The sequence below is a fragment of the Eumetopias jubatus genome, unplaced genomic scaffold (genome assembly GCF_037043125.1).
Source record: "Eumetopias jubatus isolate StellerSeaLion01/CBP00866 unplaced genomic scaffold, mEumJub1_p1.0 scaffold_4, whole genome shotgun sequence".
NCBI classification, from domain to species: domain Eukaryota; kingdom Metazoa; phylum Chordata; class Mammalia; order Carnivora; family Otariidae; genus Eumetopias; species Eumetopias jubatus.
In genome coordinates this window covers 97,289,063-97,315,564 of record NW_028274810.1, presented here as the reverse complement: position 1 = coordinate 97,315,564, position 26,502 = coordinate 97,289,063, and the positions used below count along the sequence as shown (strand labels likewise).

At 54.6% G+C, this 26,502-nt stretch overlaps 1 protein-coding gene across 7 annotated transcripts in view; it reads left to right on the top strand.

Annotated features, from left to right (window-relative positions):
* PRDM2 (PR/SET domain 2) overlaps positions 1–21,793 on the top strand; it is a 119,311-nt gene extending 97,518 nt beyond the window's left edge. For 5 of the 7 annotated variants that reach the window (XM_028108449.2, XM_028108447.2, XM_028108440.2 and 2 more), the window contains 2 exons: positions 15,074–15,217; positions 19,924–21,793. In XM_028108449.2, coding sequence (XP_027964250.1) covers positions 15,074–15,217; positions 19,924–19,949 — 170 coding nt within the window. In that variant the 3' untranslated portion in view covers positions 19,950–21,793. Of the gene's footprint in view, positions 1–7,056; positions 7,180–12,334; positions 15,018–15,073; positions 15,218–19,923 lie in introns of those variants that run through there. The other 2 variants (XR_003610189.2, XM_028108444.2) reach the window with 2 other exon arrangements.
* Positions 21,794–26,502: the final 4,709 nt, after the last annotated feature.

The window sequence follows — 26,502 nt, the reverse complement described above, 5'->3', positions numbered from 1 at the left end:
CCCAGCAGCCCGATGTGGGGCTCGATCCCAGGACCCTGGGACCATGACCTGAGCCAAAGGCAGACGCTTAATGACTGAACCACCCAGGCGCCCCAAGGAAAACCATTTTTCAAATCAGGCTGAGGGAAAAGCGGATTGTGATTTTATCACCTCTTCACATAATGTTATTTTTTAAGTTTTTTAAACTTTTAAAAGCCAGGTTCAGAAGAAAATCTTCATTAGCTCTGTAAAATGAAAACCCAACCAAGAAACCCCAGTTCATTGAAATAATGTAGGAATGATCGCTGTTAACTTTAAAGTGCTCGCTAGCCAATGTTTTCAGGGCTTTTCATAAATTGCCCCATGGATTCATTACGGCGACTCAAGGAAGCCAGTCCTTTTGTGTTCTCCATTTTACAAGCGGGGATCCGTGGCACAGAAAGGTGAGGCCGTTTGCTCGAGGTTGCCTTATTAGTCTGCAGCTGCCCACGTGTCGACAAGAAGCACCCGCTAACTCAGAGGTGCTAAACCTTCTGGAGGTGAACACAGCTCTTGGCCCTTCCTGGTCCCGATGCGTTTTGTGTGTTTCTGGGAGTTAGGGGTGTGTGGTTGCCGCTAGGCCTGCAGTTTGGCGCCATCTACACAGCTGTGTTGGGGAAGGAGCCGACCCCAGATGCTGACTGGTTCAGACAGTCAAACCTTGCTTCCTAGAGTCTGCTTTTCTTCTGTTTGCATGGGAATCTTCCCAAGCCGTGGTTGGCAAGTAGGTTTCCCTAGGTGTGTGGGGAGCAGGCATGCCTCAGAGGTGGGGTCGCGCTCCGGGGGGGGGGGGGGCGGGGGGAGAGGGCCGAGCCCGGTGCCTGGTGTCCGCCTCACATGCAGGAAGGCCTGGCGGTGCCAGGAGTTGGCTGTCTCCGGTCCCACCTCTCTGCTGCTTCCCTGCTTTTAGAAACTATACCGGGCAGAGCTTCACCTCTCCTTGAAGGCTCAAGGTAACCAGTTACTGCTTCGTGGCGGAAAAACGATGCCCTCAGAGACAGTTCAGGCATACAGGATCCTGAAGCTTTTTGAGAAGGAGGTACTCCTCACCGGCCCCTCTTCTGTCCTTTATGGAGCCTGTCTGCGCTCCCCACGTCCCCAGATAGGCTTCTGTTAATCGTCTACGGGCGAGGAAGCCGGATAGCAGTCCTATTAACATTACGTGCAAACAGAGAGGTGTGCTAGGCCCTGTCGGAACACCCAAGGACCGACCCCGTGTGCAAAGGGCGCTAATGCCAGAACGTGCCTTTTCTGGCATGATTTGCCTACTCGTTTAAATAGGTCTTGGCTCTTGGTTCTTTGCCGGCGCGTGACGTTGCGGGACAGCTGACCTTGTGAGAGGAGAGTGTTAGGTGTAACAAACATACAGACAGCTTTTTCTCTTTCCAGCTCCTGAAGCGCACGTGAGTTAGAGAAATGACTTGTAAGAGAACAATGGGAATGGGTGGCGTGTGCACGCTCTTCCGCGGCCGAGGTGTGCGGCCAGGTTCTGAAACAGAACTGTCGTCTTCCTGTTGCCTGATGCCCACCTTTATGTCTGAGGACATACTTTATTTAGTGCTAAGTGCGAACCAGTGGTGGGACTCTGCAAGGAAGTACACGTTCCCTCATCTCCTCACTTGGCGCACAGGCTGATGGGCCTGCCCAGTGATTTTCCTCTCTTTTTCCAGATCTTGCTCCAGAACCTTTTCAGAATTTCTCTAATAACCAGTGCATAGGTATGTAGGTGTTTTATACTCCTACTTTTTTATCATTTATATTTAGACTCCTGATTGAAATTTACTAGCAAGTTTACTATGTTAACTGCTTTGGTATAGGAACCAACTCGTTTTTGTTTGTTTGTTTGCTTTTTTGAGAGCGTGAACAGGAGGTGGGGTGGAGGGGAGGGGCGGGTGGTGGTGGGGGGTGGAGAATCATTCGATCGACCTGGGGCTCAATCTCACAACCCAGATCATGATCTGAGCTGAAATCAAGAGCCGATGCTTCACTGACTGGGCCACCCAGGCGCTCCCGGAACCAACCATTTTGATGCATCCAGTGAACCTGGTGCCGGATACTGTAGTTGAAGTATGTGCTGTTGTGAATGACGTCATCACCCTAATTAGTATGCTTCTGTCTTTTAAAACTATTTATAAAGATTACAGATACAGCCTATTAGTGTCAGCTGACAGCAGGTGTTTTATTAAGGCGATGTCCTGAATTGTGTTGGTCAGGTGCTTAGGTGAGCAGAGTGTTTTGCTGGACCCGTGCGTATTGTCTTGTTAACTTCAGCTTGAGGAGCTGTGTTGCCTCAAGGTGTTCCCAGGTGCGTGAAGGGGCCAGAGTTAGGATTACCTCACCAGCATGTTCCCTTCCTGGACCACCTGCATCAAAACCCACCCAGGAGGCTTACTTAAAATTTCCGACCTACTAAGCCAGGATCTCTGGGGTGGGTCTTTGAAATCTTTGTTTTTTATCAGCTACGCAGACCCAGGAGTTCTCCTCTGGGTCTTAAAAAGAAAAAGAACAAGTGACACGGTATCACCCCATCTCGTTATTTAATTTGCTTCCAGTCTTCATTTGAAATTATTTTGTTTATTAGCAATATCTTTGATATAGCAACTTCCGGTTTTCAGAAAACTTCACTTATATTTCTCCCTAATTCTAATAACCACCTCATGACAGACGAGTAGGGCCCCCCACAGGTGGGGGCACTTCTAAGTGTGAGAGCCGTGGTGGAAGTGAGGATTTTCTGCCTTGGCCATTGTTGCTCTTTGTGTATCTTTCTTGGGGGGCGGGGGTGCGGAGAAGACCCTTGGCTCTTACCTAGTGTAGTCGTGGTGCTGTGCGGCGGTGTCCTGCAGTGTGCGTTCACTGGTCCCCAGCACCTATGCGGCCCCCAGTACGTAGTTGGTGCTCACTCAGTGTCCATGCAATAAAAGGGGGGGCGGGGAGAAAAAATTTCTCGGAATAGTAGAGTCAAAGTTATCACTCTGCTTAGAGGACCCCAACTTAGGACTCCTTGGCTTCAAGTGTGAATTTTGGGGCACTTAATTGTTGGCAGCTGTATAGAGAGTGTCACTTGCATTAGTAAGTGACCAGTTAAGATCAGGTTGAAAGAAAAGGATTGGTTCTTTGGCGATAGTTGATTACAATCAGCATTAAAGCGTTGCCACCTCAGGGCACAGTCCTCAAGGTTAAGGATGTGTAAGGAAAGGCGAGCGAGAAACCAGAGGCCAGGAGGAGGTTGTGTGCTGCAGTCCAGTGTAGCTGCTGGCTCATTAACTCAACGAAATGAGGGAAATTCTGCACCAGTGCACACACAGGCTGCTTGTGACTGTCCTCTAGCATCCTGAACTTCATGGGGGCGCGGGGTGTGGAGCTATCCAAATTTTCCTTTACGTTTTTAAACCCTTTCCTCCACTTTTTGGCTCTGAAAGTAGGGTCGCCCTCTCTCCGTCACCAGCTTTAATTCTGCCTCCTGATACCCGGTATCTCCTAAGGGGTCCCTCACTCGTAGAACCTCCAAACTACACGGCAGTGGAAGATACTCTTGCGTGTACTTTTTGTTCAAAATAGCGAATCCCTTTGTCTCTGATTGATTTCACCATGTCATCCACGTGTGACGGGGCTGTGCTGGACCGGGCTGTGTCCGCACCGGGGCCTCCCCCCGCCCCCAGCTCACTGGCGTTCGAGCTGCTGGGCGATGGGATCCTGCTGCCGCCGTCACAGGGTCGTGTGCGCTCCATGAGGGGAGGCCCTGGGCTCTCCCGTGTGCACGTTCTGTCTTCGCGTCCGGCATGGTCACCGCCGCCTAAGGAATAGCGTGAGGACGTCTTGCAGAGTGCCGGGCCTGCCAGGGCAGGTGCTGCCAGGAATCTTGCAGAACTTCTGGGACGATACCAGCTGGGGATCAACTGAAATACTGTTGAAGTTCAGCCAGTGTTTGGTTGACTCAACCCTCCCTGTTGACGGATGCTGTGCGTTCCCTCGGGAACGCATCCTGACGACACCTGCAGGGAGAGCCCTGGCTCTTCCATCCCCAGCGCTCAAGTTCAGTGCTGCCAAAAGTCAGCAGTGTTTGTTCCCAGACCTGTTTATGCCCCTCGTGTCTGGTATTGTACTCCTGTGACTCATTTACATAGTATCCAACCCGGCAAAATATGATTGTGGAGTTGTTTACGGAAAACACGTCGAATGCTTAGAAAGGCTCACAGTAATTTGCTTAAAAGCTGTCATCCAGTTAGGTGTGGGTGAGAAGCCATTAAAATTTTGCATGAAGGCATAGGAAGGTTTTGCACTCTGATTGCTTTCATAAGTGAGTTAAGTCTTGGTCCCACTTTACACAGTACCCAGAAATCACAGGCGATGCCTCACGGGCGCGATTTAGTCGGGAAAGACCGTGTGGGTCTTGGGCCTCCACCCGTTCAGGAGTGGATGTAGGGTGCTGTGTGCCAGGCACTGTTGAGGGTGTAGCGGTGTGCAAAACTGCTGTTTCCGTGGGGGGGCCGGGAGACAGACCATGAACAAGCAAGGAGCTACACGGATGTCAGGTGGTGAGTGCTGTGGACAGAAGTAAAACAGGGAAGTGGGGATAGAGAAATCTGAAGTCAGAATGGGGGCTACCACTTAAAATGGGGGTGCGGGGGCCAGAGAAAGCCTGGCTGCAGAGGGGAACGTTTAAGCAAAGACTTGGAAGTGAAGACGCAAACACGGGGACCTAGGGAGGAAAGCACTTGGCAGAAAGAATAATTAGTGCAAAGGTCCTGAGGCAGAAGGATCCCTGGCATGCTCAGGGAACACTGGGGAGGCCGGCATGGCTGGAGCGGAATAAGGGGTGAGGTCAGGGAGGTAACCAAGGGCTGCTACAGTCATTGTAAGCTTTGTACTTGGAGTGAATGGAAGGCATTGGAGGGCTCTGAGGAGAGGAGTAATATGGGATGACTTGCCTTCTGAAAGAATCTGTCCTGCTGATCCGTTAAGGACCGACTGAAAGGAGCCAGGAGTAGAAATACAGACTAGGAAGGGGATGCAGGTGAGGAATGATGGTAGTTGGGTGGGGGTGTGGCAGTGGAGCTAGGAACAGCAGCGGGGCTCTGGGTGTATTTTGAAGGTGGAGCCACAGGTTTGCTGAGGGTTGGCTGAGGATTGGATGAGAGAATCAAGGATGATGACAGTTTGGGTTTTTTTGGGTTTTTTTTTTTTTTTTTTTTTGCCTTTAAGTGATGAGGTGAAGACTCATTGGATCCAGTTTGTGTGGTGTGTGTGTGCTGGGAATTCAGGTTCAGGCATATGAAGTCTGAGATGCTGTGAGGCCCTCAAGGAGAGATGCAGATGGGGTAGATGAATATACAGTTTGAAGTTCAGAGGGAAGGACCCAGCTGGAAATGTAAATTTGGGTGTCCTCAGAGTACACACGGTGTTGAAAACCACGAGATTGGAGCCCCCAAAGAGCGAGTGTAGATGAAGAGGAGACACCCAGGAATTGAGTCTGGGGGTGCTCCAGCGTTGGGGAGATTTGGGAAGAGACTGGAGGTGTTCTGGGCTGAGGGTGTGCAGGGGACCGATGTGGCATCTGATGGTGGTGGTGGGTTCAGACCAGGCTCTGTGGGCTGGAGGCCCCTCTCCTGGACTTGCAGAGGCAGGCCCTGCTCTGCAGCTTTCAGAGGGTTTTCTCTGGAACCCCCCCCCCCCCACAGCTCGCCTCTGGGCCTGCTTAGTAGGTGGAGATGCCCCCTAACTTCTCCCGGGGAGGCATCTCCCACAAGCATCCCCAACCTTCCTTCCGTTTCTCCAGGGCTGATTTCTATCTGAAACCCATCTGCAGCAAGCCAAAGGTGACCCTGTTGAAAATGCAGGGACTGTCCTCGGCTGCTCACAGATTGTCAGATCTGCTGCTTGTAAAAAGCAAAAGATCCTCATGTAACCAGATTTGCTATTCACAGTTCAGAGAAGGCCTAGGGTGGAGAGTGGGTGAGTTCCTACCCTGGTCTTGTTCCGATTTGCCAACTCCCCAAATCCCCTGGTGTAAAACTTGCCTTGAGACTCAGGAGGACAGGAAATATCTGGGGTGTGAATTGGTAGTAACAGTTCTCGCCCCCACCCCCTGTCCCAGGGGAGTGGCCTTCAGCGACAGACACGACCTCTTCGGGAAGTCCTGTATTTTCCTGGAGGTAAAGTTACCCATTCTATGCTTCCTTTTCCTTCCCTCCCTCCCTACCCCATAAAATACAGCAAAAGCAATGTGGTACAGAGAAGCAAATCCTGAAATGTATTTCAGATGTGTCCCAGAGCCCAGGTTTCAGGGTGTAAACAGAAACTGTGCGTGCGGACATGCAAACACACACACACACACACACACACACACACACACACACGAGTATTTCTATGGTCAGTTCCCTTGTTCTGAGCTCTCGTAGTGTCTGTTTTTAACACTTCGTAATTATGTGTTTACTTCTATATTATACAAATGATGACCTTCCCCTTCTAGGACACATGCCCCATGGCGGCAGAGACCAGCTCTGTTTGGTTTCCTGCTGTGTCCCCAGGGCCTAGCACAGGGCCAGGTGTATAATAGGTGCTTGACTGATGAATACCGATAAACCCTGGAGTGCCTGGTTTTGTTTAGTGTGGAGACAGGAAGGCTGGTACCTCTTAATAAGTCTCAAGGACATCTCCTCCGCAAGGCACATGACAGCACATATGTGCAGAGTGGAGAACCTGACTCCCAAAGATTATACCAAATCGAGTTCAGGACACATTGCTTCATGTGGCTGATTTTATTTTACTTTATTTTATTTTTTATTTTTTAAAGATTTTCTTTATTTATTAGAAAGCACACGCACGAGTGGGGCAGAGGCAGAGGGGGAGAGAGAAGCAGGCTCCCCGCCGAGCAGGGAGCCCGATGCGGGGCTCAGTCCCAGGACCCCGGGATCATGACCTGAGCTAAAGGCAGACGCTTAACTACGGAGCCACCCAGGAGCCCCTAAATGGCTGATTTTAGAAAATTTCTGTTCGGAAAGGCTGAATTAATTTTTCTTTCTTTGTGGTGCTCTAAAGGGTCCTTGCGGAGGCTTAGGATAGATCAAAGCCACCCCCTTGCAGAGTCTCATGCCTTCAGAGAGCACATCCACTCGGCCCTCCATTGTGTCCTATGTACCTGGCTCACAGAGCAAGCCGTCAGTAAGTAGTGATCACATCAATGGGGGAAATAAGTTTGGGGTAAATGACAGCCTGCGTCCTCCTCCTGGGATTTATCCCGCGTGTCAGCACATTAAAGGCTCAATCCTGCAGAGACACGCCTGTTTGGCTTCACGAGCCCATGTTCTGGAGGTGAATGGCTCAGGCTTCCATCCCAGCTCTACCTCTTGCCAGTATTGTGTTCTTGGGCAAGCTGCCGAACTAAAGGCAAGCTGTGCCTTTAGTTCCTCGTGTATAAAATGTACAATACCCATCTCACAAAGGTCTTGTGAAGATTCAATTTGTGATTCCAAGTCAAACACTGGGCACAGCACTTGGCACGTAGTCAGCATGGAAATGTTGGCGGCCAGGACGCAGATGATAATGCGGACACACGTGGCATCCGGGGGAACCAGTTCTGCCGAACCTTGATTTGGGAAGTGCCAGTTACATGGGAGACGCATTAGGAAAGTTTTCATTCCACCTCTGCTCCTACCTTGGCTTTGAGTCCCTGGGCCTGGGGGTCGGTCCTCCACAGGGAGGTAGCCTGTTTGAATGGCCCCCCCCCCCACCGAGAATGAGTGGGTCACAAACCAGATGAAATGCGGGGTCCTAGGGAGGCTCAAGCAGCCCAGAGTGGAGTTGGCCAGCCGGGGTCCAAGGCATCGAGCACCTACAGACCTCCTCCGCATCCCCGTCAGTACAACAGGCTGAACTGTCCCAGCCCTCCGTGCTACAGCCCGAGTCAGCCAGGGTACAGGGTGAGGGCTTGGGGGATGGCGGAACTGTCGGGGGAGGTGGGGCAGGTGCGCCAGCAGACTCTGCCACCCAGGCCCTGGCACCCTCTGAGGATGAGGCCTCCAGCCCCACAGTCCACGGCACCCTTGCCCTTTGGGCTGCGTCACTGTTGCTGACCGACGCCCTGTTCAGGCCCACAGCACGCGTGTCCTCCTCGTGGCACACCCAGGCCCCCCGAGACAGCTGGTTGAGACACCTCGGTAGCGGAAGAGCCCCCTGAGCTCCCACAAGGCTTCTCCCCTAAGGCAGCTGCCTCTCCTCCTTAGTGTCCTGGAACGGGCACCGGCATCAAGACGTAGAAACCCCATTCACAGGGCAGACGCACCCAGGGCTTACGAGACTCTCCGTCCCAACAGCTCTAGACCACGTGAAGGCTGGTCCCTGGAGTTGACGGCATCAATTTTTCCTTTTGGCTCGTGTCAACTTTAAAAGGCAGAGTGGTCATAATAATGAAGACTTAGCGTCTTTACGGAATTTTACCTTTTAAAGGAACTTTTCCACGCGGACCTCAGGGGTGGCGCATCCGTCCCTTTCTGTCCCGAGATGGGAACCTGCTTTGTGTGCGTTCATCTGTCTTGACACACGTGATTTGCTCGTGTTTTGGCCTCCCTCCTGGTCGTAGATGTTTCCTTGGGTGTTAGAAAGCAGCCCGTTTCTGCTCAGTGAGAGGGGAGGGGGACGGCGTTGGGGGCGCCCTGGAGCTGGGTTGGGGGCCGGAGCAAAGTGTGGTGCGAGGTGTCTGTGCCCGAGGAGCCACTCGTCTGTCTGTCCTGCCGGGGCTGCTCGGGCCTGAGCCGGGCTCGTCTGGGGTGCTGGCTGTTCTCTGCCCATGTGGTGCCTCTGGACTTGAGCCTCTGCCCTGAGGGGAGCGGGGAGGGTCTCTCAGGGAGGCCTGAGGCCTGTGGACTTGGGTTCAAAGAATTATAAAAGTGGGGACCTGGTCCCACGGTTTGGGTGGGGCCTCGGCAGTGAGAGGAACCTTCCGGGAAGTTACTTCCCGGGGTGATTTGGTTTTCGAGCAGTGTAGACAGGCGTGTTTGGGGGTCTGGGCTCCACGTTCGCCATTTACTTGTTCAGGGAACATTCTTCAAGCACCTCTTGAGCCAGACAGGTGGGTGGGTGAGAAATGAACAAGATCGTGCCCTCCGGGGCTTGAGTTTGGTGTCACCTGTGGGGCACCTGCCTCCCACGGCTCCTTGTCCCAAGTCTGTGAGGGCTTCATTCTGCCCTCCCTCCCCAGTTTTGTCCCCTCGCTGCTTCCCCAGAACACCTTGCCGTGTGACCTTGAGTGCGTGACCTCCTCGCTTGGCTCCGTTTCCTCACCGGGAATGAAGGGCTGCTTGGCATGCCGTGGGGGTCCCCTGCCCCTCTCCTAGCCTGGCAGGGCGGCAGGGATCTCCCCACTGGCAGCTCCCTTTGGCTGAGGTCCCCACAGGCCAGGCTAGCCTTCCTGTTGCCTGGGTTGTGTTATGAGCTGTCACATGCTGGGTATTTGGAGTGCAAGCCAAACAGGTTTGGGGAACTGATGGCCTCCGAAGACCTCAGATCCTGGCATGAAGGCCCCACGAGGCAGGGACACGATTGGTCTTTCGGATGCATGGCAGCCAAATCTGGAGCCAGCTCGGGCACGTGGCCGCCTTTAGAGCTGGAGAGACGGAAGGAGAATCCGTGTGCGGAGAGGCGGACTTCAGGTCTGGGTCAGATCTGTGTGGTCCTGGCTCCCTCCCTCGCCGCCCTTTCCCCACCTCTCCGCACCTCTATCACCGCAGTCACTTAACTTGTCTGTGCTACTGCCCTCTCAGCCAGAGAAAGGGCACAATAACCCTTCTCACGTGGTTAGAGGGAAGAGCAAATGAAAATACTATCTAAGCACAGAGCTGCAGGGGCCAGCGATGCCCATCGGCACGTGTTAGCTGCGGGTCTCCCCTGGCCCCCAGCGCCTCCACTTGAAGGAAGCTCAACGACCGTGCAGGCCAGTGGTTTCAGACCTTTGTTCCTGTCCCCTAAGGGCCACTTTCATCGTCCTTGTCCAGGCTTCAGAGCCAGGCCCCTCTTAGGCACGGCCACCTAGCACGTGGCCTGCACTGACGCCCTGCTGAAGGTGTCCTCAGCCCCTCGCTCCCCTGACTTCTCAAAGCCAGCTCCTGGCCTCGTGGGTGGCCGTCCTGTGGGCAAACGGTTAACCCCATCTGGCTTCTTGGAATATTGAAAAGCACTCTTTGGTCCCCATCACTACAAGAACTGCCTCAGGGAGGGGCAGCCAGGCTTTGGGGTCAGCTGGTCCTGGATTCAGAGTTTGGCTGCACCCCCTATTGACCAAGAGAACATGGATGGAACTTTGGGCTTCCTCACCTCTCTGTCTTCCTCTGTAAGACACAGATCATCCTTGTCTCTGCCTCAAGTGCTGCTGGGAATATTTGAGGAGCTCCCATAAAGCACCTGAAGTAGCTCTGGGCTCATAGCAGGTGCTCAAAATGATACCATTGCATAGTTTTCCTTGCTTGACATCTTCATTTTATAGGTGGGATGGCTCTGGTTCAGCGAGGTGGAGGCATCCTCCAGAGGCCACACAGCAAGTCAGCAGCAGATCTAGGGCTAAAATTCAGGCTCCTGCATCCCAGCGTTGGGCCACTTGCCCTGCCTCTGAAGCCCAGCCTGGGGGCCTCATCTGAGGCGGGGCGGGGGGGGTGCTCCCCGGAATGGAAGGGGCTGTCTGCTTGGGGAAGGTGGAGCCTTCAAAGGTGCCACCAATCCTGAGGTGGCCGGTGGCTGGCGCCAGGAAGCAGGCGGTGACTCCCACAGCCCCGACCTGTGGGGCTTCACCCAGCCTCCAGGGAATTTCAGCAGCCTCTTGGGTTGTCCCACCTCGGCACCAGCTCCCACACACTTTGCCTCTCCCTTCACCTCTGGCAAGAGTGCAGAACATCAGACACGGACTTCAAATGAATTGCACTCCGAGGATTTATGGAGAGTTGGGTAAGACTCCTGTGTGGCCGAACCAGCTCTAGGGACTATGTTCCAGAACGTCCCTCCTGACTCCTGCAGAAGGAGGGACAAGGCAGGCAGGGGACTCTACTCAGCATGTCCCGGCAGCCCGGCGGGGCCATGGAGACTCCTGTGGGGACCAGAGAGCCCCTGGCCTCCTCCCAAGCTCTTTCCCCTCTAGGCCTCCCTTGACCCAACTCTCCTTGAGGGAGCTCTCTGGATCCTCCTCTCTGGGACTCACTTGGGATTTGTCTCCGCCATGCCCTGGAGGCTGCTGTTACCATGGTTACCAGCAGCTCTGGGCCCATGCTGAACACCGCTGTGGTTCTCCTTCCTGGCTTCCTTGACCTTTGGCAGTGGCGGACTCTCCCTGGACAGGCTTGCCACCGCTTTCTCCGGGCTCCCTCACATCACCACCTGCCCCTCCCCATCCCGTCCTGGGTCCCTCCCCTTGCCGAGCCATCCGGACCACCCAGATGCTGACCAACCCCAGATTCATCCGTTCCATTTCAGCCACCCACTTGACCTCTCTTTTGGGTCAGATAAACACTTCAAATCTAATCCTTTTCAAACTCTGAAGCCTCTCCTGCTGTCTTCCCATCTTGGCTAAAGGCAAACCATCCTGCTCTGGAGTCCGTCGAGACTGAGGGCTGCCAGGAAGAGGGCCATGCGTGGACACGCTGAAGGGAGCCCAGCGCAGCTGGGGCAGCGAGGGGGCGGGGAGGTGGGGGGCCGGCCTCTGTGCGTTGAGGAACATGGTCACTGTCCTGGGAGCCCGGGATTGACAGTTGAGGACGGGGTACGTCATGATCCAGTGTGCTTTTGGGGAAGGGGCAGGTTGCTCTTCCGTAGAACAGGTGGGGGAAGGGGCCGGTTAAGGGGGGGAGCTCATGGCAGACTCGACCAGGCCCGTGGAGGGAGGGCACTGGCCGCCCTCCTGCTCTGACCCGCTGGTGTCATCACCCCTGGGAGCATCCCACATGTGCTGAATTCTTGGAAGGCAAAGTGCCCTCCCATCCCGGTCCCTGGGCTCTTCCCAGCCCAGCTCTGCCTCGGCAGGCCGGCAGGGAGGGCCTCTGTTTACAGTTGAGGAGGCCGAGGTTCAGAGCCTAGGAGGCAGGGAGGGCCTTACCCTGGGCCACACAGCCAGTGAGGGTGAGGATCGGGACTGACAGCCATGCCGCCGCTGCCTCGGGATGTGTCACAGCCCCTGGCATCCCTTCACTTGGCTGGCCCCTTGCCTCCCCACCAACCGCCTCCGTGCCAACACCGTGCAGGTGGATACTCGAGTGCTGGCATGTCCTGTGCTGAGAGCTTCCTCTAAATTTAATCAGCACAACCACCCAGCAGTGAAATTACTGCTCTTGTTTTGCAGATGGTGAAACCAGAGCCCAGAGAGGCCCCTGCCTTGCCAAGCTCACACAGCTAGGAACTTAGAATCAGGTCTTTTTGTGCGGTAACTACTACTGTACTGAGAACTGGAGAAATATCTGGTTCCACAGATGCTGTTCCTCAGCGCCTGACATCTCCGCTCCAGGGAACCACTGGGCTCTCAAGAGTTCTCTGACCACAGGAGGGGATTCGTGGTCAGGAAGGAGACTGTCCTGCTGGACATCACTGCCCTAGTCCTAACAGGAGACACCTAGGTGGTGACCGGTGTCTCCCCAGAAATGGTGGCCCACGGAGCTGAAAGGCCTGGGCTCTGCTCTCCCGGGAAAGTCTCCGAATCTGTCTGAGCCTCAGTGTCCTCATCTGTGAAATGGGTATAAAAAGTGCTTGCTCTCCCCACCTCCTGAGCTGCCGGGAGGGTCCAGAGATAAGCTGAGAAAGTACTTGGGAATTACAAGAGCTGTGTGCATGCCAGCTGGGGTTGCCCCCACTGGGCCAAGCCATGTGCTGTGGGCTGGTGAGAGGAGCCTGCCTTTGGGGGCTTTGCCGCTGATCATGAGCTCTCCGACCACACGGATACCCAGGGCTGGGGAGAAAGCGCGCCCCCTAGTGGGAGTGGCTGTGGTTGCCGCGGCTGCAGGAGTCTGCGCGCAAGGGCGCAGAGAAATGCTGGACGGCTAGAGAGGGCCGGCAGGCCAGGGGGATTACCTTTGTTTGACTGATCTGGTTTTTGAGTGTTTAAAAGATGTGTAACGCTGGTAACAGAGAGGGAGACGTAGAAATTGACGATGCAGGGCTTGCCTGTCTTGAAAGCTGCGGCTCATCCTGCTGCATGCACTCCATTAGAGACGTTTCTGCAGACGGGACAGTGTAGGGGGACCTGCAGTGTGCTGAGACCGCCCTTTCTTCCCCAGCAGGACAGGGGCATGCAAGTCCCAAGTTTCCAGGCAGCCTCAGAGCGGGCTGTCCCTCCCACAGTCGGGTCGGCTGGCCGAGGGGCTGTGCTCACATTGGGGTCCCAGGCAGCCCCCAGGCCACCTCCTGGGCTTTGTGATTCTGGAACTTTGGTGGTCCATCTGGGGCTCAGGCTTGCCGCTGAGCATGGGGTTGTCTTTCGTTTTCTGCCTTGAATCTTGCTCAGCTAGTAGAAGCCGCTGACCACAGACCTTGATCGCACAGCGTTGGGAGGAATTCGCACAGGGGCAGCCCTGCACCTTGACCAAGAGCCAGGCCCTCACTTGTCTGTTTATATGTTTGTTTGCTTATATGTTCACTTACTTCATTTATTGAAATAGGTATTTTTCGATCGCTACCTTTGCCAACTTTGACACTGTTCCCGTTTCGGATCATTCTCTGTCATGGGGGCTGTCCTGGGCATTGTGGAATGTTTGGCGGCATTCCCTGACCCCATCCACTAGATGCCGTAGCAACGTCCTCCCCTTGGTTGGGACCACGAAAAATGTCTCCAAACACTGCCAAGTGCTTGCCCTTGTTGAGAACCACTGATCTAAGCCCTGATGTGTCAGCTTTGAGGCTGGCCCCATTCCCGTCTCTTGCTCCCTCAGACACAGCGGACTCTGAGCCAACACCTGATACAGGTGAGGTTCCCGTGAGCGTTCACCCTTCCCGCTTTCCTGCCCACCTCACCTTCCTCTTCTCCTGACCGGAGGGCCTGCTCACTTCCGTTCTTCCGTCTGGGGGACAGATTTGGGACCTGGGACAAGTCACTTAGCCTCCGTTGGCCTGTTTCCCATCTGTAAGTTAGGGCTGATACAGTATCCGCCTTGGTAGGTGTACGTAGAGTAGGATTGTTGGTATATGTAAATACTTAGCACATTTGCAGCATACGTGTTGTTCTCATTGAGCAACTATTTATTTTTGTTGTGCTAAGATGGGGATGCATCAGTGAGTAGGACAAAAGCCCTGACCTTGGGATTTCACAGCCCGTGAGGGAGGCAGATACATTTTCCCGCAGTCGTGAGTCAGTGTAACGGGTGCTATGGTAGGGAAGTACGAGGGGGCAGTGGGAGCCTGCAGGAGGGCTGCCCCATTCAGGAGTTAAAGAAGGAAGGCTTCCTGGAGGAGGTGGTATCCCAGCCAGGACCTGAAAGATGAGTCCGGGTTAGCTAGGTGAAGGAATGGTCTAGGTTACCCATCTTTTAAACAATTCTTAAATGCTTTCCTGGGGAGGGCAAAAAAAACCCCCACAACTCATTTAATGGGCTCTGGTAGAAGGGAGGGCCAAATTGTGTCACAGGATCCGGGCTCACACCCCCTCAGAGATTCCTGAAATGAAAGTGCTTGGCGCAGTGAGGCTGGGATAGCGGGCCGAGGGCAGAGCTCATGGCCTGGAGGAGACCCACTGCCGGTGATGGATGTAACGTGGTACCAGAAACCTCCCCAGATGCTTCCGGGGAGGGGGCTGCCTGGGGACGCAGGTGGGAGCACAGTACAGCTGCTGTCTGCACGGCAGGCCTCCATTCCCAGCTCGCCTGTCCCTCTATGGGGGTCGTCAGGACAGCCCTGCTCAGGGCAGTGTCGCAGAACCCGGCTGGGGGATGCTTCCGCTCGCCCCGTCCCTTGTTAAGGGGAGGGAAGGTGGTGGGCAGAGCTCGGTGGAACTCACGCGGGTCGTTGAAGTCCACATTCCGTGGGCCTCAAGGTGCCGTCCGGGGCTCCGGGGGCGGGGCCCTGCTGATGGTGTGTGTTGTTCCTCTCCCAACAGCTACAGTCTCCGCCTGGCATCCCGGTGCCCTCCTCCAGCCGCCCCGTACGTCACCAGGCAGTGCAGGAATGTCAAGGCCACGGCGGCAGCCCAGTTCCAGGGACCCCTCTTCAAAGAGTAGATCCTTCGCCTGCTCCCTGACAGGTACGAGGAGGGTGGAGCGGCCTCTGGCGCTGTTTGGGTGGCTCTGGGGGTCGAGGAGCGCTGGGCTTGGGGCTTGGGGTGGCCTGGGAAGCAGGGAGGAGGGTGGACATGATCGCCTGGGTGCCGGAGGGGGGCACGGGGCCTTCCTGCAGGCAGGTGTGGACCCCAGCTCTGCCGCTTCCTGGCTATGGGGGACCTCCACAAGTTACTCAGTCTCTCTGAGCCTCAGTTTCCACATCAGTAAAATGGGGATGACAGTGGTACTTACTTCACAGGTTGTGAGAATTACAAGTGTCCCATGTAGGCAAAGCAGGTAGAAAGTGCCTGACGCACAGAACGCACCAGCTTTCAGCTATTACTAGCTGTTTTAGCACTAGCATTTGGCTGTGACTGTTGAATAAGAATAGCAGGAACAAACAGTAGCCAGCACTTAATCGAGACCTTCAGAGGCTTTAAGCCCAGAAAACATTGTGTAGTCTTTATTCCCTCAATGTGTTTGAAAGTGAAAGTGATTGTATTCTGCAAAATATAAAACTTAAATTTAGTTGAACCAGAAGTCTCTTTCTAGATTTTCTGATGGTTAAACCTGAATTCATTCATAGAAGCTGGACTTTCCCTCTTCAGGGGCGCTGGGCTTGGCCAGTGAGCTCAAGCAGGCCTGGGCTTCTTTGTTGGTGATGTGGCACGTCTTCTGTCGCTGTGTCCCTGAGACCACGATGGGAGGAGCCCACGTGCCAGCACATCGGGGTGCCAGTTGAAGATCCAGACCCCACTGTGCAACTCCAAACTTACTAAACGAGCACCCTGGGGTGCAGGGCCTGGGAATCTGTATTAGCAGACGGCCCCGTGATTCTGGGACACCCGCAGGTGTGGGGATGCCTGCTTAATGGCGTCAGGGCTGTTCAGGTTGAGAATGCAGTTGTTTCCGGGCAAGAACGGGATGACCTCTGAAACTTTGGGGTCTTCCATCTTGTATGTTCCTCCTTCCGCCTACCCTGCTGCCTGGAGGGCTCACTCATTCCTCCCTTCCTGAAGCTGCTGGAGGCTCTGGGCTCTGGGCTTTATTTCTCTGGGGATCGGGGAGGGGCGTGGAAACAAAATCCACTTTCCCCAGGGACTCTGTTGTCTTGAGCAGAACTTAGCCTGAGTCTCCAGAACAGGCTCCTGAGAGGGCAGGTGCCCCTGAGCTGGGAATGCTGGGAGCAGAGTTGGAATGTTTGCTAAGCACAGAACTGGAAGGCCCGGGAGAGGAGAGGCAGGGCTGGCGTCTTCTGGACGATGGGAGGCAGCACCAGGACAATTCTGGATCCGGGCATGGCCCAGGCCCCTCCCTGTGGTGGCCGCTGCCATGTGGACATCTGTGTTGTTGGGCGCCAGGGTGTGGCTCCCAGCCCAGAGCAGGTGTCCTTTGCAGCCTGAGGGAGAGCCAGGCACACCTGGACTGATTGGGCCGCGGACTGGGCTGTGTCCGTCGGCCACCGTAGTCTCTGATGGCGATGTGGTGTTTGCCAAGTATTGCTAATTCAGGCTCTGCGCCGGGGGCCAGGGCATGACCCTGGAAGGATGCGTTCTCTTCCCTTACTTCCAAACACGTGCGGCTTCCCAAGCAAGGTGCTCAGATGAATAGAGGCCCAATGTAATTATATATATATATATATATATATAAAGTGATTTAAAAAAACCACACCTTACTTATACTGTTTGTCTTAGCTCGGGCTGCATAACAGAATACCACGGACTCTGGGGCTTAGACATTTATTTCTCACGGTTCTGGAGGCTGGGCATCTGAGCATCTGAGGTCAGGGTGCCTGCATGGCTGGGTTCTGGTGAGGACCCTCTTCCCGCCTTACGGGGGCCACCTTCTTGCTGTGTCCTCAGTAATGAAGAGAGGAGGCTCTGGTGTCTCTTGTGAGGTCACTAAACCCATCATGGGGGCCCCACCCTCATCTAAACCTAATCACCTTCCAAAGGCCCCCCCTCTCCAAATCCTGTCACACTGGGGGTGAGGGCTTCCATATATGAATTGGTGGGGGGCAGTTCAGTCCATAGCAGCATTGCACATGTTTACAGAATGGTTTTTTAAGTGCTGTGACAAAGGATTTTAGCATGGGAAGGATGTATGCATCAAAATCCCCATTTTACAGGGAGGGAAACTGAGACACAGGGGCAAGCGGCCGAACTGGAGGCAGAACTTGAGGCGTCTGACTCCCAGAATGGATGGTGGGCTCTAAGGGGTCTGTGCTGCCCCCCCCCCCCCGAAATCGTGTGCAAAACTGTCTGTGCGTATGGGGTCTGTTCTGAGGAAAGAGTGCTGTCGTCGGAGCGCCCAGGCCCCAGGACTGCACCTTCCCTGCTGCGCTTGCCGGCTTAGAGGCTCTGGCTGGTTTACCGACAGTCTGAACCCAGCGAGGAACTAGCCTCTTCTCCGCCGCTGACTCCTGGTGTGCCTCCCTTCTCTGGCTTTATGGATGTCGTGGACAAAGCCCAGGGCTTTCTGTTCACCTTTCGGCATGAAACATGCCACCCCGTCTGGTCCTGTTAGAAACTGCCCCTGCACGTCCTCGGTGCCTCTGTCTCCATTGCAAGAGGCCAGCACGCTTGGGCCCCGGGGTCTTTGAGGGGGCTGTCCAGGGAAGGGACTGGCATCTCTCACTCATCTGGCCACCTTCGTGGTCTTCCCCTCGGCTGCCTCTGCCCTTGGGGCAGGCTTCCCAAAACTGGCCCCCTCCTGGGGTCCCAGGAGCAGGGTGAGTGGGGTGATAAGAGAACCCCCCTCTGACAGCCTCTGCCTGGCTCCAGCCCCGGTGGTCCAGCCCACAGCCCCTGCTGCTGGGGTCCCCACCCTGGAGGGCTGCCTCCGGGCTAGGGATTGACAAGCTGCCTTCCTTTTGGGGATCCCACTCGATGACCCACAGGTGACACACCCCAGCCACACCAGGCTGAGGGAACGCAGGCCACTGCACGGCTGGCTTCTGTCTCCCCCGGCTCGTTCAGGGCACATGCAGGCCTCCACTGGGAAGGGAGGCCCCCTCTCTTGAAGGCACCCTCGTATACTGTGCCCCATCAAGAGATTTCGGCGGGGGGGGCGGGTGGGTTGGAATGGACCTAGCGTAGTGGTTAAGTGCGCATTTTCTGGAGGTGAATCCTGGCTCCAATAATCCTGGTAGGTACTTCACGTCTCTGTGTTTCAATTTGTCTGTCTGTGAAATGGGTTACTAGTAATGCCTGTCTTGTGGGTTATACCATAAGCACGGCACAGGTTAGTATATGAAAAGCCCTTAGGAAAGTGCCTGGTATGCCGTAAGCCTGCTGTAAATCATCACAGTAGTGGTGTAGTAATAATAGTAGGGGTTAGCGGCAGGAGTGGCAGTTACAGTAATGATGACCAGGTCCATGGGGTGAGAGAACAGAGCGCCTGAACGTGGCCCAGCACGATGCCATGCTCAACTTCAACCCGGTGCAGCAAATGTTATTAGGTCCTGACTCCGGTGCCTGGCTCTGTGTCAAGTACTGTGGGTGGGGTTTCTGTGGAGGAGGCATGCAGGCGAAGCCGTTGCCCCATAACAGAAAGCACTCACAGGCTCTGAAGTGGGCTTGACCTAGGTTCAAGTCCCATGGCTGCCACTTGTCATCAGCCTGATCTTGTAAAAGTCACTTGTCCTTTCGAGCCTCTCTCTTTTCCATGCAAATGGGGATCTGGGGATCTGTGTCACCTGCCATGAGGGCCGTCGGAAGCATTACAATGAAATCAGGTGGTAGCGTAGTTAACTATGGCAAAGTCTTTGGCAGGATTGGTTGAAGCTGAACATACGCATCCCCCGGACGCAGCAGTTACACCGCTAGGGAGACACTCGGCCGGAATGCGTGCACATGCACACCAGAACCCACACATGGGAGAGTTCGCATGTTATATGTGCACACCCTACCACCGAGCACTTCTGCCCGGCATAACTATGCACACATGTGCACCATACGTGTCCTCCAGACATAGAGAAGCGTGTCCTGTCAGCATGACTCATGGTGGCCCCAAATTGGAAACTGCCCACTTGTCCTTGGCAGTGGACCAGCCAGATGAAGGTGGCACGATCCTCCAGTAGACTCCCATAGCAAGGAGGTGGACGCAACTGCACGCACAGGCTTAGGAGGGATGAATCACAAAGGTGTCGTGCGGAAGGAGCCAGACACAATTTACTTAAGTTAAAAATGGACAAAATCAATCTATGGTGATAGAGGTCAGTGTGTTTATTCTGGGGGGTGAGGGTTAGCAGCGGTCCTAGAAGGGAGCCTGGGCTAGGGGTGAAGGGGTCATGCAGGTGTGTTCACTGTGAACGTTCATCAAGCTGTGCTTTCCTCTGTATGTATGGTGTACTACAGTCAATCTTTCATTTATATAGATATTTTTTAAGATTTTATTTGTGTGTGAGAGAGAGAGAGAGAGAGAGGGAGAGCACAAGCAGGGGGAGCAGCAGGCAGAAGGAGAGGGAGAAGTAGGCTCCCTGCTGAGCAGGGAGCCCGATGCGGGGCTCGATCCCAGGACCCTGGGATCATGACCTGAGCCGACGGCTGACGCTTAACGGCTGAGCCACCCAGGCGTCCCCAGTCAATCCTTTAATTGGAAAAATTAAGTGAGGTAATGCTTCAACAGCCCAGGGTACGCACTGAGTATGTGGCCACTGTTACCATTTTTCTTTTCTTTTTCTCCTCAGCACCTGAAGTGACCTGGAATCAGTGAAGCCAAAGGGACTGGCCTTCTGCCCTGCAGGGAGTACCGACCTATTCCACTTTTATGAGCCTGCGAGAGAAAGGGAGCGTGTGTGCGTGTGCGTGCGCGTGTGCGTGTGGTCTTCAGACGAGGGTCCCAAACCCCAGGGAGGCAGGAAGGCAGCTGATTCCACACCATGGACGACACTTGGGTGCAGCCCCCGGGACCGTGTTCTGCAGCTCAGCCTTCCTGCTGGGGTGGGGCCTCTCCTACTATGCAATTTTTCAAGAGCTCCTTGATCCTGCTTTTTGCTTCTCGAGTTGTCTTTTGCCATGGCGGGGACTGTGGTCTGGCTCAGGGGCCGGCTTCAGTCCTGCCCAAGCAAGGCCGTCAGGAGGAGGCCGAGTTTCCCTTCGAACCACCCCACCTGCCCTAGCCTCCCGCCATGTCTGGGAATCAGCGGCGTGTGGACGCGTCGGAGCCTCGCGGATCGACCCCCTTGGCCTGCGCACCTCGAAAACCTCCCCTCTTTGCTTGAGCTGCTAGCTGAGTCGTTTTCCAGATTTAACATTCTAGTCGGTCCATTTGGCGGGAGAAAGTCCCCGTCCCCATTTGCAGATCCGGTTCCTCCCTTGGGAGAGGCGGGGGATGGGACGGCATGGGGGGGGAGGGGGAGGTCTCCCCGGTGCTGCTTTTGCCTCCCTTGGTGGGACCATCAACACCTTTAGCGGCTGACCTCCTCAGAGTAGCTGAAAAGGGAATCAGAAATTGGGAAATGAAAAATAAGCTGGAGGATTAAGAAGCACAGGGGGGAGAAGAAGAGATTTCCAGAGGCCACCAGTCGCCTACCAGGGAATGACGGAGCCGGCTCCTGCTTTGCGCAGGAGCAGTCCACGTCTCGGAGAAACGGGTGAGCTGAGCTAGGAGTTTGGACCCAGTTCAGTGAGGGTCTTGGGTTTTGTGCCTTTGGGGCAGACCCCAGACACGGATGTCTGAGACCACTCTGGCGCTGTTTTCTCAGCTCTGTTTTCAGTCGCGATGTATCGAACCCACAGTGGAAGGAGAGCAATTGGAAGGACGTGAGTGGTCACACACAAAAAGGGACTTTTTTTTTTTCAGGGCTACTATGGTTGATCTTGCAACTCTGTAAATATGTACGTAGACACTTTTAAAAGCACGTATTTATGTCCCTGACTGTAAATGCCCCCTTTTTAAAGTTTTATAACTTGTGTTATTTAATTAATCAGTCGACTGGCTGCAGTGTAGGGTCTGATGATGGTCTGGGAGGAAGGTCTCACGAGACCCTCATATGGGCAGAACAGTGCCGATCGCTGGCCTCCGTTCACAGTTTTCCACTTGCCACCCAGCTCCGAACCATCGTTTGTTTTCAATTTCCATAAGCTTGACATCCTTTTGCCCACTCCTAAAATCAACCCTCACAAGCATGAAAAGCTGTGGCTGTTCCTTATCCTGACGATACAATTCTGTCCCATAAACGTCGACACTCATGAACTGTACCCCAGCCTCTCAGTTCTTGAGGGTTCCCCTTTTCAGCAGCAAGGAAGGCTCATGAATCCAAAACTTCGAAAGTCGCCTTCAACTGATGGTGAATTCCAGAAAATGTTGTGGGGGGCTGGGGGACACTCATCTTTGCATGTGCAAACGTGCCGGTCAGCCTTCGAACCTCTCAGACTAGCGGAAAGGGCTGTGAGGGTCCCGATCATGAAGACAGGGGTGGTCTTCTAAAGACTGGTGTTTCCTGGTCAGTGGTAGTTTTCGGGCGTGGGTGTGGATCACTGAAGAGAACGGTTCTGTATCTGCCATGTGAAGAAAATTAACAATAAAAGTGTGTGAAGCGCGATTGTAAGGAACAAGCCTGGGAGTGATCATTTTGGTTTCTGTGTTTTGTGTCCATTTTGGTGATTTCTGTGGGGAGGGGGTGGGTTGAGGTGGCCCCCGAAGGCCCCATTCTGGCAATGAGAGCAACGAGAGGTTTCGAGGAAGCTCACTGTGGAGATATCCTGCCTGGTAAGCAAGGTTACTCTGCCTTCAAATCACTCTCCCACCTGCCAGCCAGTAAGCTAAGCCATTTCACTAAGGCTAGACAGGCCTCTGTGCTTGTCAATACATAGCTTTATTGAGATTGCATTCACATACCGTACAGTTAACTCATGTAAGTAAGGGCACAAATCAGTGGTTTTTTGTTTGTTTTTGTGTATTCAGAGTTGTGCAACCATCACTGCATTCAATTTTAGAACATCTTCAGTCACCCCCAAAAGAAATCCCGTACCCATTAGCAACCACTCCCGGTTTCTCCCCTCCATTGCCCTAGGCAGCCACAAGCCTGTTCTCTCTCCCCGTAGGTTCACCCTTCCTAGACATTTCACACAAATGGAGTCATACAGTATGTGCTCGTTTACGACCGGCTGCTTTCACTGTGTATGTTTTCGAGGTGTACTCAGGCTGCAGTAGCTATCGGCGCTTCATTCCTTTCTGTGGCCTAATATCCCATTGTATGCATATATTTGTGCAATATTCGGGACATACTTCCACTTAACAGGAATCACTCATCGTGTATCCGGAATTCAGCTGTAACAGTTACGCTGGATCTTACCTGGCAACCCTACCTCAGCGGCAGTGACTTCAAGCCCTGGGCTGTCCTCCCAGGGACCATTTACGGGGAACTGCCATGTGCCAGATCCGCCCCGCACAATCCCTTCTCCTATCACGGCATCCCAGCAGGACAGGTACCTCAGCCACTTCACAGATGAAGAAACAGGCTCAGGCACCTTAAGCAATTTGGGGCCCCACACGTCTGGCCGATGGAGGCCAGGAACTGGACTCAGCCCTTTTGGGCCCAAAGTTCTGTATTTCCTTCTTGCCTCTCGCTGCTGCCTCTGCTGCTGGTTGCTCCAGCTCTCCAGCCACCTGCAGGTGGAAACATTACAACACCCGTCAGTCCCCAGCTGCCCAGAACAGAGCAGTTGGCTGCTGGACTTCTGCTCCACCCCAGATGCCTGGCCATTATGAGAAGCATGTATTTAAAACTATGGTTCAGTCCCAGTTCTGCTCCCTATTGGCTGGGTGACCTTGCTTGGGCGCCCACTGGTCTCAGCTTGGTTCCTTGTTTGTACAAGGGGATGATCACCCACCTTCCCGTATCCTGGCTACCACGTGTTTGCTTAAAGTTGACTTACCCGCCCCGGGATCACCTGGCTGATTGTTAAAAGGAGAGATCCTTGGCCTCCACCCTCCCCGCCCCGCCCCCTAATCTGCTGCATCAGAAGCCCTGGGGGAGGGGGTGGGCCACTAACTTTAACGCCCGCCAAGGCCGTAGCGTGTCTGCAAACAGGCCTCAGGCCACCACTGAATCAGGGGCGCCCCAGGGCTTTGCATTAACCAGGTCTCCGGTGCCTGTTCTGAGCGTCAAGCTGTGCCTGGCGCTGGGTCACCACCCAGACTGGGGAGCAGGCTCCAGAGACGCACACACGCCAGGTGCGGGGCGGGTCCTTAAACCGGCTGGGGTGCCCCGTGGAGAGCCGGGGGAGCGCGGCGCTGGGGGCGGGGCAGTGCACGGCGAGCGCCCTCCGTTCCCCCCCCGCCCCCCGCCCCCGCCACCCGGGGCGGGTTAGGGCGCGGTGGCGCCGACTCCAGGGCTGGCCATGTTCCGGTTGCCCGGGCAACCGCCACCAGGAGCGGGTCCTCCTCCTTCTGACGTCGTGTGCCAGGTCAGGAGCAGCCTGACGCTGCGTCACGCCTACGTCACGCGCCTCCCGTCGCCGGGTCACGTGGGCATGTCACCGTGCCCGTCAGCAGGGGCAGGGTGAGCGCAGTGCCCGCAGGTGGCCCGGGAGAGAGCAGGAGCGCGCTCACACCACGTTTCCGACAGTATGTTGTTATAGTTGTTTTACATTAGTTGTTATTAATTGTTGTTAATCCCTCACTGTGCCTGATCTATAACGTAAGCTTTCTGTCTTAATAACCCGAGCTTTATCCTTGTCTGTCCCTGTGGGGAAGCGCGCAGTCTCTATAGGGTCGGTCTCCCCCGAGGATGAGGGGACAACTGTGCGCACCGCTTTCCAGACACAAGGTTGGCGCCGGGGAGGCTGGGCCACCGTCCTGGGCACCTTGGTGGGAGCAAGTGGGGTCCTCCCTTGGCCCCGGGGGTGAGCCGGCTGCTCCTCGTTAATGCTGATGGAGGTCAAAAGGAGCCTGGAGGTTACGGAGCTGCTTGGCGGGGGGGTGGGTGGAGCAGGTCCCCGGGCGCCCTGCCCTGAAGTGGGTGGCTTGGCATCCGCCCCCCCGCCCAGGTGTGAGCTGAAGGCGGGCTCTGCGGTGGGGTGTCCAGCTCCTGACCCGCCAGGCCTCTGAGGGCGCAAGTTCTCCAGGCCAGGAGACTGGAAGCCTCAGACTGCCCCACCAGCCTTGCCTTGCCATGGCTCAGCTGGAGGAGACGCCTGCTCCAAGAGGGCCTCCTGGCCCAGGGTCTGTCCCTTCTTTACAAGAGGCTGGCCCGTGGGGCATGGAGCATCTAGTCCAATGGGAAGTGGCTTTTGCCCCAGGGATGGAGCCTAAAGGAAGATTCTCACTTCTGATCTGCCCTCCCGCTCCCGCAGCGGGTCAGGTGAGGAGCACGTTTGCTGGTAGGGTGAGGCAGGGGAAGGTCACTTCCTATCTTGGACTTCCAGTCAGCTGACTTCCACGCAGGGCCTTGGGAAGGGGAAGGGGGCCATTGAGAGGCCGCACTTGCACGAAGCTCAGAGTGTGGGTGCCCTAGGATTTTGCCCCCTAAAGCTGCCTCATTTGTGTCTTCCTAGCCCTGGTCTTGGCAGCCGGTGATGCTGTGTGTTTCTCAGGACTGTGTGCACATCTCTGAATCGATTATGTCACTGTAAAAGTCCTCTGATGATTCCCTGTGCACTTAGGATAAAACCCAACTCCTTTGTCGGGTTTAGAAGCCCCACTGGCCCCAGCCTCACCTTACACACGGCTGTCTTCCTCCTTGCTGTCTCTGACCCAGCCATACCAATTGTATTTTTGCTTCTGTCTTTTGCCACAGGGCCTTTGCACAGACTGGTCCCTCTGCCTGCGGTGAGTTTCTACCCACAAGTCACATGGCTCTCTGCTTAAGTGTTGTCCCCTCAGCATCCTTCCCTGACCACTCAGTCTAATGTGGCCTCCCTGTCACTTGTCATTTGGCCTTGTTGATTTGATTCACTACCTGAGATTTTCTAGTTTCTCGACTTCTCTAGAGTGTCAGCCCCTTGGGAGCAGACAGACCTCATCTATCTATTCCTTGGTTGGCTATTGCCCCCAGCACCCAGTAGGTCTTCAGGATTCACTGTGGGATGCATTGAAAGACATCGTGGGGGGAATGTGACCTCAGAGAAGGCCTCAATGAGGGGGGATCGAATGCAGCTGTGTGAGATTGGCTGGTTCGAGGCTTCTGACCCGGGTGGAACGTTTGGCCCCATTTTCAGCCATGGCCTGCTCTGCGTAGGAGTCTCTCTATGCAGACCGTTTTCATGGCCAGAGGGGAAATAAGGTGACTTTTATTTTATAACCCTTTTCAAAAAATGTATTTATTTAGTTTAGAGATAGAGAGAGAGAGTGAGTTGGGGGGAGGGGCAGAGGGAGAAGGAGAGAGAGAATCTCAAGCAAGCTCCCCACTGAGCACAGAGCCTGATGCGGGGCTCAATCCCAGGACCCTGAGATCATGACCTGAGCTGAAATCAAGAGTAGACACCCAACTGAGTCACCCAGGTGGCTTTTATTTAAGTCTCACCACTATAGAGGTAGGGTTGCCAGGTAAGACTGTGCACATTTTTTTTTTTAAGATTTTATTTATTTATTTGACAGACAGCGAGAGAGGGAACACAAGCAGGGGGGAGTGGGAGAGGGAGAAGCAGGCTTCCCGCAGAACAGGGAGCCCAACGTGGGGCTCGATCCCAGGACCCTGGGATCATGACCCGAGCCGAAGCCAGACACTTTTAACGACTAAGCCACCCAGGCGCCCCCAAGACCCCCCCACATTTGAATTTCAGATAAACAAGGACTGATTTTTTTTTTTTTTTTTTTTTTGGTAAGTATAAATATGTACCAAGTATTGCATGGGACATACTTGCACTAAAAAATGGTTTGTTGTGGGTCTGAAATGAAAATGCAACTGAGAATACTGTATTTTTACTTGCCAGATCTGGCGACCCTAGTCAGAGGGCTAAGCCCCTCGGCTGTGCCCTTCTGGGACGTCCTGCCCAGGTCCAGCTGTGCTCTCTGAGCTTGTCAACCAGCCCTGGCCCTCAGCCCAGCAGCTGGGGCGGGGGCCCCTCCTGCTCTAAATTATAGCTCAGGGCTGTAATTGAAGGCCACCAATGTCAAGTGGGGCCCTGAGGACTCTCAAGAGTGCTCAAGTGGCTTTTGACGCCTGCCTGCATTTTGGGGTTGTGGCTCTGACTTTTGCTTGATGCCTAGGAGTTTTGTTTTTTAAACCATCTTGTCTTTCTTGCCATCTGTTGTGAAAAACTCCTTGACAGTGGGGCAAACAAGTGGACCAGTTTTGTCAGTGGCTGGTAGGATGTTGCCA